The 10839-nt window shown below is 34.4% G+C and overlaps 1 protein-coding gene across 3 annotated transcripts; it reads left to right on the forward strand.

Annotated features, from left to right (window-relative positions):
* Positions 1–439: 439 nt before the first annotated feature.
* LOC126601906 (WAT1-related protein At1g68170-like) lies at positions 440–3714 on the forward strand. Of its 3 annotated transcripts, none has more exons than XM_050268674.1 (6): positions 440–557; positions 2095–2464; positions 2551–2709; positions 2815–2966; positions 3170–3385; positions 3567–3714. In XM_050268674.1, the coding sequence occupies exons 2-5, from the start codon at positions 2120–2122 to the stop codon at positions 3381–3383; spliced, it is 870 nt and encodes a 289-aa protein (XP_050124631.1). In that variant the 5' UTR covers positions 440–557; positions 2095–2119; the 3' UTR covers positions 3384–3385; positions 3567–3714. The 3 variants fall into 3 exon arrangements, 1 of the variants encoding a protein (XP_050124631.1); XR_007615857.1 differs by having other exon boundaries at positions 441–557; positions 3170–3460; XR_007615856.1 differs by having other exon boundaries at positions 441–557; positions 3170–3460; positions 3581–3714.
* Positions 3715–10839: the final 7125 nt, after the last annotated feature.

Genomic DNA, 10839 nt, shown 5'->3' on the forward strand with positions numbered 1-10839 from the left:
TTAGAAGTCCTCTCTCTCTCTCTCTCTCTCTCTCTCTCTCTCTCTCACCACCCCCACCAACAACGATATTATACTTTTGAATCATACACAAGAAGGATGGGGTGCATGCGCATTTGTAATATGTTACATGGGTTGAAACCAATGTTGGTAATGGTGTTGGTTCAAATTTTAAGTGCAGTACTGAATATAATTTTCAAACTGGTAGCAAACGATGGGATGAGTTTAAAGGTCTTCACTGCCTATCGTGTCCTTTTTGCCTCTGTCTTTATGATACCTCTTGCTCTTGTACTTGAAAGGTTAAGTGTTGCCTCTACCATATATACCTTTTTAATCTTTCCATTTCTCCAAGATGCATGGTTAAATGTCAATGAGTGAATTCGTTTTTCATTCCTAATGCAGGTTATAACCCCTAAATAAACTAATAAAAAGTCTTATTAATCTTCTACTGCTACTACAATATTTTTTGTTGATTTTAATTGTCCATTTAAGCGCAGGAACGGAAGATCAAAAATAACATGGACCATACTAGGGCAAGCTTTTCTCTGCGGATTGTTTGGGTAATACATTAAACGGGCTTTTAGATTTTAGGACCTAAATAAGATTTCTTTTAGATTATCCTACATGGGTTTCTCTATCCAATTTAAGTCCCTATTTTAAAATCTTAACACAATGTCATATTTAATTGCCTCTATCACATATACTATTTACAAACTTGCCATCCACATTTTCCTTTTCAATTCATAGTTAATACTAAAAATTGGAAATTGACTTTCACACTCAAATCACCCATTAATACACTTAAATCAAAATTCTAAAATTTTAAAATTTTTGGAAAGTACTAATGGGTACAAGAAAATAAATGAAATTTTTTATATTGATTAATTGTGAATATAAACGTGAAAGAAATGACAAAAATACATTACAAAAGAAAAGAAAAACATCATCACTAACACAATTCCCAACTCCATAAGAAAAAAGAGGAACACTCATAAAAATTATAAGTACATTAACAAAGTGATATACATGAGTACGGAAGTATAAGTGCATAACCGTAGGTACGGAAGTATAAGTGCATAGGCATAGGTACGGAAGTATAAGGGCATAAGCATAGGTACGGAAGTATAAATGCATAGGCATAGGTACGGAAGTATAAGGGCATAAACAGAGGTACGTAATTTCGGTATGCAAACTTTACTCCATGTATGTTCATATAAGTACACAAATCATAGATTTCAAAAAATACATACTTGTCAATCTCCATAGACAAAAAATGATCATACACGAATAAACACAATCCATAGGTATACACGAATAAACGCAATTCATAAGTAAAAAATAGATTTGCAAACCTTAGATGTTCCGTAATGCAAGAAATATATGAATCATGAGAATATACAATTGAGAGAGATAAGAGATAATATAAAGGAGAAGTGTATGTGAGTTGGACATGTTGCTGTTCATAAATGAGACATGATTGTGCAGCTCGTATAGACATTTAGTAAAAATATTTTTTTATTGATTTCAAAATAAACATAGAAAGCTCAAAGGCCTAATAGTCAATATTTATTAGCTAAATCTTAGGAAAAGGGCGATTTAGGAACAAATAAAAATAATTCATTTAATTAATTGACTCTTCAACTCCTATATGGAAAGTTGTTGAGTTGAATATAAAGTCAAAGGATCAAAATTAAATATTAGATCTTACACTCGATTTTTTTGAAAATTAAATCTTGTCGAAGGATGTTAATCTAGTCTTTGTATATTAAGTGTTACTATGAAACTCACACACTATGTCAATACGTGGGTGTAAATATAAAAATTTTAAAAAGAAAATAATATGTACAACTTATTGAAATCCTCTAAAATCTTTTAATTGACTACACCTAGATTTGAATGGATTATAAAATCCTTTAAAATCTTTTAATTGACTACACTAGGATTTTAAAATCTTTTAAGATCATCTCAAATCCGAGTTTAACTACACCCTCTTAATTTTTATACACATTGTTTTCAGATTCTCTCTTGATTCCTAATTCATATATAAGTTGAAGTTTTTCTAGTTTGATTGTCGTTGTATGATTATAAATATGGCAGCCTATCACTAGCTCAAAATTTGTTCATGGAGAGCATTGCGTTTGCGTCAGCAACATATTGTGTGGCGATAACTAATCTGATTCCGGCGATAACGTTCCTACTGGCGGTATGCTTTCGGCAGGAGAAGCTTTCGTTAACAAGTATTCCAGGAATGGCAAAACTTGCCGGAACAGCGGTTGGGTTGGGAGGGGCAATGGTCTTCGTATTCTACAAAGGCATCACTATCAAAATTTGGTCAGTTCATGTTAACCTCATAGACACGAAGAATAAAACCACTTCATCGTCGTCGCACCACCCCACCAATTATGCCTTGGGTGCAGTGTTAGCTTTCCTGGGCTGTACGTGTAATTCACTGTGGCTCATAATTCAGGTTAATTTGAGTGTTGATGATTCCGTTGCTTTTCTTCATTTTCTTTTCCAGTTTTTGAAGTGTGTGTTCATGAAAATAAAACTCAGGGAAAAATGACTAGAACATTCCCATGCCCCATGTCGGCCACAGCTTTGACATCGCTAATGGCAACAATTCAATCTGTGATTTATGCCCTTTGCGCGGAGAGGGATTGGAAGCAATGGCATTTGGGCTGGAATATTAGACTACTTGGAGTTGTTTATTCGGTAAGGGGCCTGTATCTCAAGTAATTAAGATTACGTTTACTGAATCATTATTTTAATTATATTAGCAGCTGATTGGTACTGGTTGTGTGTGTTTGTGCGGTGTAGGGAATATTGATTTCAGGAATTGCGGTGACCTTGATGGCATGGTGTATAAACATGCGAGGGCCATTGTATGCAGCGAGTTTCTTTCCTGTCCTACTTGTACTCGTTGCCATACTTGCCTCATTGTTGCTGGAAGAGAACTTGTACCTGGGAAGGTACGTACGTATATATATGCACGTAATTCCTGTTCTTTTTGTGTTTAGGTAATTCAATTATTGTCGTACATGAAATTTGAATTCAGACTCATCCAACAAATGAAAAGTAAACTACTAGACCCAATGGTCACCAGTGCACTTTATATCCTTACATAAATTTGTTGAATTAAATTTATGGGTTTTGTCGTGGAAATGAATGACAGCATACTAGGAGCAGTGTTCATCATAGGTGGGTTATACCTATATTTGTGGGGTAAGAGCATCGAAATAAAGAGGATGAATCGGGTAGAACCACTTGAAACCCCCCGACCTTCAGAATTTCAGTCTATTGAAATCGTTACAACATCAACATCTGCTCCGGCCATTACCACCGGGAGTAATGACAACAACATCACAAGTAATAGCAGCAGAGGTTAGAAGTACCTACTTCAACACTCCTCAACTACTTATGGATTCATATATTCTGTTTGGTAAATTTGGAAACTAAACCTAAGGTATGTTTTATCTGTTTTACCCTCTCATTGACTACAAGAAAAACATCGCTCTTGAATCTTGATATACTGTTCTTTCTTCCTTAGCGTTTTATTAAACTATGTGCAGTTATTCTTATGCAGGATATAGACTATAAACCGAAATTGCAGTGGACGAACGTTCGAGGAAGGCCACAGCTATTTTTATTACATATCATGTACTCTTTCCCAAAACAAAAAACAAAACTTTTGATAATACACGTGATGATTCCTTTTTATATTATTTTCTTTCTGATTTGTGATTTCCTTATCATGATGTTATATGTATATATTCCTATTATATGATGTTATGTGATAATTAAAATAACTATCATGATCCATTCTCAACCAATGTGTAAAACACTCTTAATTTCCAGTTAACCGAAAGAAAACAATTTGATCTTCTCACATGCAGCTTCCATTGGTGACATTTGGTAGAGCTTATTAACCACTCGAGCCAATTATACAATCAATTAGAAGAACCATATTAGTATGCTATCAGTACTCCGCCCATGAAAAAAAACCTTGTCCATATACAAGGTTGGAATTTTGAAAGCTTAGCTTGAATTCTACATCACTCTCCCAGCTTGCATCCTCATTAGGGTGATGTTTCCATTGAACTAAGAATTCAGTAACAGAAGTACGTATGACCATGTTAAATCAACTGGGGTCGCAGAATTGCAATGGGAGTGTCATGTATCAGTCCATCATCCATGATTACTGGAAGAGGAGAGGAAGGAGAGATACCAGAACCCAAATGCTTTCTTATATGCAACGTACTGAACTAATCAAAACTGCATTCGCACCTGAGCAGCCTCCAAATTTGATCTACGTTGAGATAAAACTCGAGCCCTGGCCGGAAAACTTCTGCCAACCAAATCTAATTTTGCAGTTCCAGATTCATAAGAAGAGACAAGAGGTGATTGACCAAAGACAACCTCAAAATGATTGAGCTTAGAAAGTGTAAATTGATGTAATATAGTCCAAGCCATGGCTAACCATTGAACCCAACGTTTTGGTTGATGAATGCAAAAAAACCTCAAATAAGTTTCCAAACCCCTATTGAATACCTCGGTTTAACCATCAGTCTAAGGATGGTAACGAGAACTCGTACAAATTTTTTACCCAGCAAATAAGTCTTTCCCAAGTATGTTTGGAGGACTTTCAAATTTCAAAGCATTGTGGCAAAATGGAGAAGAAATGGATCACAAAATGTTAAATGAGAGGAAATAGAAAATGGACCACATGAACATTACAAAGGTATCTAAAGAGGACCTGGCTTCTCTGCCCTCTTACTTCCCATACACTCTTATCCCCTCCTATTTTCTGCAGTCACGGTTAAGTTACGTCAATATTTTATATTGATTTTTTTATAGAGATAATAAGATAAAAAACAATATTAATATAAAATGTTAACGTGGTTTAACCGTGACCGCACAAAATAGGAGGGGATGAAAATGTATGGGAAGTGGGAGGGCAGAGAAGCCAAGTCCATCTAAAGAAGGATTTAGAATAACTCTTTACAAGTGGACAATTTGCCCGTATCCTCTCACATGCTTCTGTGTAATGCTTAAGTGGTGCATTTCTAATTTCTTTTATCTAACTTTTTGTAATCGATTTCTTCATCACTATCCTAAATCCTTGGAATTTCAAAGTTTGTCACAAAAATACCCATTTTTGGGAGAAATTTTTAGTTGTGACTGGAACACGAGTGGTAACCACGTGTTTTTATGTAAATGGTGGGAAATTTTATTTTTTAAGTTATTAACTTTTTAACACACATATCCTATCATTTATATAGCGACACGTGATGTACCACTCTATTTAACGATCACACTGAAAAATCTCCATTTTTGGGCTTTTGCATAGTGATGTTGACATGTGGCTCGATAGAAATTACCTCGGTCAATTACTTTGTATTGCCTATCCTTGTTTTTCTCTCCATCATAAATTAAATTGATGGCTCTACGTATTAGAAGGGAAATCATTTGTTTTGTAATAAAATGAGCTCACATAGAAATAAATGTTTGTGAGCCAAGTTGTGAGAAACTCATTTTCTCTTTGTACGTTTGTTACTTCAATCAATTAATAAATTGTGAATTTTCTTTATTTATCTGTTCCATTTGGTGCTTAGCACAACAATTGCTATCAGAGCCACAATGCTCATTCGTATCAAAGTTTTTTATTTGAAACATGTTTGACGAAGATGGGTCATCAATCAGAATCAGAAGGTGCACATCTTTTGTTGGAGTCACACTTTGCATTTAGTAAAAACAACAATTCAAAATGCAAAGTTTGGAGTCGAAAAGTTCGATGGAACGAATAACTATGGTAAGTGACAGTGTAAGGTCAAAGATGTCTTGGCCAAACAAGATTTAGACATGACATTACAAGACAAGTCGAAGGCTATGGAAGAAGCTGAATGGAATAAGTTTAATTGGATAACCTACTCTACCATTTGTTTATGCCTTGCAAAACCTCAAGTATTTTGTCATGTGAGAAACGTCAGCTAAGTCATTATGCAGAAATTGGAGAACAAGTACATGACGAAGAGCATCGAAAATCGCCTCCATATGAAAAAAAAAAAAAAAAAAAAAAAAAAGTTGTATCGGTTCCGGTACAAAGAAGGTATGAAATGAAACGAGGTTTTTAATCATTTTCGTACCTTCTTTGTACTAGAATCAGTACAATTGTTTTTTTTTTTTTTCAAATAAAGGTGATTCTTGGTGCTATTCGTCATGTACTTGTTCTCCAATTTGTGCATAACAACTTAGTTAACGTTTCTCACATGACAAAGTACTTTCGAGGCTTTGCAAGACATAAATGAATGGTAGAGCAGACCATCCGATTCAACTTATTCCATTCAGCTCCTTCCATAGCCTTCGGCTTGTCTTCTAGCATCATGTCCATATCTCGTTGAGCCAACACATCTTTGACCTTACATTGCCACAAACCATAGCTATTTGTTCCATCGAACTTTTCAACTTCAAACTTTGCATTTTGAGTTGTCATTTTTGCCAAACGCGAAGCGTGTGACTCCAGCAAAGGATGTGCGCCTTCTTATTTTGATTGATCATCTCTTCGTCAAACAGGTTTCAAATAAAAACTTTGATATGAACGAGCCTTGTGGCTCTGGTACCAATTGTTGTGCTAGAGCACCAAATAGAACAAATAAATTTTGAAAAAAAAATATCACAATTTATTAACTAATTGAGGTAACAAACGTAAAAAGAGAACATGAGTTTCTCACAAATTGGCTCACAAAATTTATTTCTACGTGAGGTCCTTTTGTTACAAGACAAATTGTTTCCCTTCTAATAAATAAAGCCATCAATTTAGTTTATGATGGAGAGAAAAACAAAGATAATAAATCCTAAGTAATTGACCAAGATTTCTATCAAGCCACATGTCCACAAGTGATGAAGAAATAAATCACAAAAAGTTAAATCGAATGAATTAGAAATGCACCACAGGTGAACATTACAATGGTATGCAAAAGGAATTTGTATTGACACCTTCCAAGTAGTTATTTGCAAATTTGTCTCACATGCCTTTGTAATACATTTTTAATCCCTCCTATCTAACTTTTTGTGATTCATTTTTTTATCACTTTGTATAAACTCCTTGAAATTTAAAAATATTTCACCTACACAATACCTAAAAAAACTTAGAAATATAAGGTTCGTATCACTTACTATTAAAAAGACTAAGATATCTTATTTTGGGAACATGTTATTTATTCTTATTTATGCCAAAGGAACATGTTATTTATTCGTAACTAGCAATCATACACATGCTATGCGTGTGCATATTAAAATTTTGAAAAAAAACAAAATTTACAAAGAGAGATAATATAAAATGGTGACTAAATTTTTTTGGTGATGACCTTCAAACAATTTTTCGTCGCTAAAAAGGTTTTTTTTTTTTTTTTGAGAAATGCATGGAAGAGAAAATTGGGGCAACTGATATGGCATCTGGCTATGAGGTTTTGAAAAAAAAAAGTAAAATTATTTTGTATTTAATTTATTATATTGCCCATAACTTTTATTTTGGTTATTTTTCTTTAGTTTTGTTTATAATGTTAATTTAGTCTTTTCACCCACTTTTAATTAACAAAAAGTTCGAATACCTCTTATGACATATCCTTTTACGTTTTATTTTAATATTCTTGTATTTAAAAGAAAGGAGTTTCCAACTCAAAACATAAAGATGCAGATAGGTACTCAGCTGCCACACCATTCTTTTATTTTTATTTTTTTTTGCGTAATATTAATTTATACATAATAAAAAATCAAATATATATAACAACCAAAATTTAGACCTTATAAGGGCCTATGTTTAAATCTCACACTTGGCCTCCGTTTGAAGCTAATTTTTTTCCCATAGGGCTCATCAAAATGAGTTTGTGCCTAGCTACATAATTATATGCACCATTAAGGACGCTTTTACTTGGATTATTTTCCTAGTCATCGGATTGCTTACTTCGGTTATAATCATCAGGGAAAAATTTTGAAATGTTATATGAACTTATATATATTTTTAATTTGTCATATGAACTAAAATTGTAAGCAACCTGTCATACAAATTTTCTAAAATCATTAATTTATCATCTCACTCTAACTTCGTTAAGTTTTAAACTTTTGACCTCATTTTTCACAAGTTTATTCATTTATTTATTTATTATTTTCTACAAAGACGTAATACACTAGGAATGGGAGATGATTTTCAACTTTTGACTTTCATTTTACAAGTTTTCTACTTATCTTTTGGTACGAAAAAACATCTCATGTTCGTTTTATAAGCTTATGGTGAAATGCTAAAAAGTACGTTACGCTCACTAACATGGAGTTTAACTAATTACAAGTTCAATGTGGTCAATCATATTCATTTCAGAAAGGGGAGTTAAAATGTCCAAAATAACCTTGAAATGTGCAAAATAATCTTGAAGGGATCATAGTAGGGAGTTGAAATATCCCAAGCAACCTTGAAAACAAGTCATTTGCCTTGCACACAGCTTATTTTGGATGAAAAACTCAAACGGAATTAGAGTTAGATGACAAATTAATATATTTTGAAACTTGATATGGGCCATATGGTAAATTGCTAAGTTCACATGATAAATTTAACAATCGGTATAAGTTCATATGACATTTCAAATAAAATTTCTATTCCAGCAGCTACATACTTGGACGTATTTTTCACATTTCATACCATTGATGACACACCTCGACCTAAAATCAAGGCATGCTGGCCGTCAAGTGAGGGTGACGTAGCCATGTGCACAGTACGGAAGCAATAAGGATATGAAATATACAAATAAATAAGAACCGAAAGCCAATTAATGTGCACTAATAAGTAGAAAGTGCTAGGAATGAGATAGAAGTGTAAATACACCTAATCAGAGCATAGAAGTCTATGTGCAGTCCAATAGGACAAGTACTAGTTATACAATACCAGAAGAAGTCCTACGAATAATATACTTTGTCAGAATCGCCGAGATCCATAAATGTCACCAACAGCAAGTCTACCTAAAACCTGGAGGGGCGCAAAACAGAAAGTGTGAGTGGGCAAAAACAAAGCTTTTCAAAAATCATTTCATTTATCAAATGCTCTAACCCCTCGCCGTAAAACATGTATAATTTTCCCATAAATGGAATATAAATAAATATATATATATATATATATATATATATATATATATATCAAATCATGCTTCACATATCCAAAATCATAAGTATGCCATGCCAAAATATAAAACAGAATAAGTAACTTAGGTGAAAATAAATTCATAGAAAATAACATATTAGCCGGAACCCCTTGCAGAAGTCTATACGGTTAAATTCATAGCTTATTAATGAATCTAGCCGGAGTCACTACAAGTGACCTATACGGCACTACACTGCACACGAGTCAAAAACACTATAAGGGTCTATATGACAAGACTGGGTCTAATATAGTTATGCTCAATGCTACGCACTCATGATACCTATGCGATAAATCGCTAGTCACCTACGAGTCGGAACCACCTATGATGGTCTGTACGACAAGACTGTGTACCTAAATTGGATCTAATGTGAGCATAAGGTGCGGGAGGTGACATTATAAACAGGCATGTACCATATCTCTGGCTAAATCACAATCACCCAGGCTGCAGGTTTATGAGCTTTCAATCACATCTTATATTATAAATATCTCATATAATAAAACATAACTCACCTGAGCATCCACAGCACCAATTCATATTATACATCATAAACTAATTCTTATGCTAAATATAAATTTATATGCATGGCATTTCAAAGCATACTTTCATTTAAACGCATTTTATGGGAAAATATCAAGTATATAAATATATACTGAAAACCAAAAGCCCATTCATTGGTATGTCGAAGGGTCGTAGCCCCCGAGTCGCCCTTGACTGCGCTCGTCCTTAGGATAAGTCTCCCTATATGCAAAACAACTATAAAAACTTTAATGTAAAGCACATAAACAAAACTAGTTAATAACTTCTCATACATTGCTCAAATGGGATGTTTGAATATACCAACTTGACCTACACAACCTCACGAACATCCCCATATTTTTAGAAAAATTTTCCGACGTCCCACGCGCCGGCGGAGGCACGGCCCTACGGGTCCCCATGCACGGCCAAACCTTAACTGAGGCCTAACGGCCGTTAGGAATATTCCGTTAAATTAACTAACGCCGTTAGTCGCCATTAGGAATATTCAGTCAAAATTGACGGAATATTCTGTCATCTCCTACCTTCGAACTTCGACGACCGTCGCCGTCGCCGGAAACTGAAAAATCTTAAAATCCTTGTATCTCAATCATTTCTTACCCAAAACTCATGAAATAGGTCTCAATTTAAAGCTTATAACTAGAAGAACACATCCTTACCAATTTCAAGGCTTGAAATCCAAGAAAACTCACCGGAGAAAGCTCGATAATCTGGCAAAAACTTAAAACTCGTCGAACTCAATTTCCCGACGTCCAAATCGCTTGGTTTTTCTTCTCCAAGCTTCATGAGGATGATTCAAAGCTCCCAATGTCCTTAAAAACTCCTAAAAATCTCACATTAATTAGTGCATGAACAGTGCATGAAATCTAGGGTTAGAGTTCTTAGGGTTTTTAAAGCTTTCAAGTTCTAAAAATAGCATATACGAACTCAGAAGCTTATAAGGAGTTTGAATCTCACCTTCTTGATGTCGATCCGTGTCTGAATGAAAGGGTTCAAGATTTGTCCGTACACTTGTACAGACGTTGCAGAAAAATTGAAAGAGAGGGGAGAGAGAGTGCACGGGGAAAAGGTTGGGTGTGTGGTGGTCCTACTTGGTCTTCCAATACACAAAACAAACACTTTA

This window comes from Malus sylvestris, chromosome 15, assembly GCF_916048215.2.
Source record: "Malus sylvestris chromosome 15, drMalSylv7.2, whole genome shotgun sequence".
Lineage (NCBI taxonomy): Eukaryota > Viridiplantae > Streptophyta > Magnoliopsida > Rosales > Rosaceae > Malus > Malus sylvestris.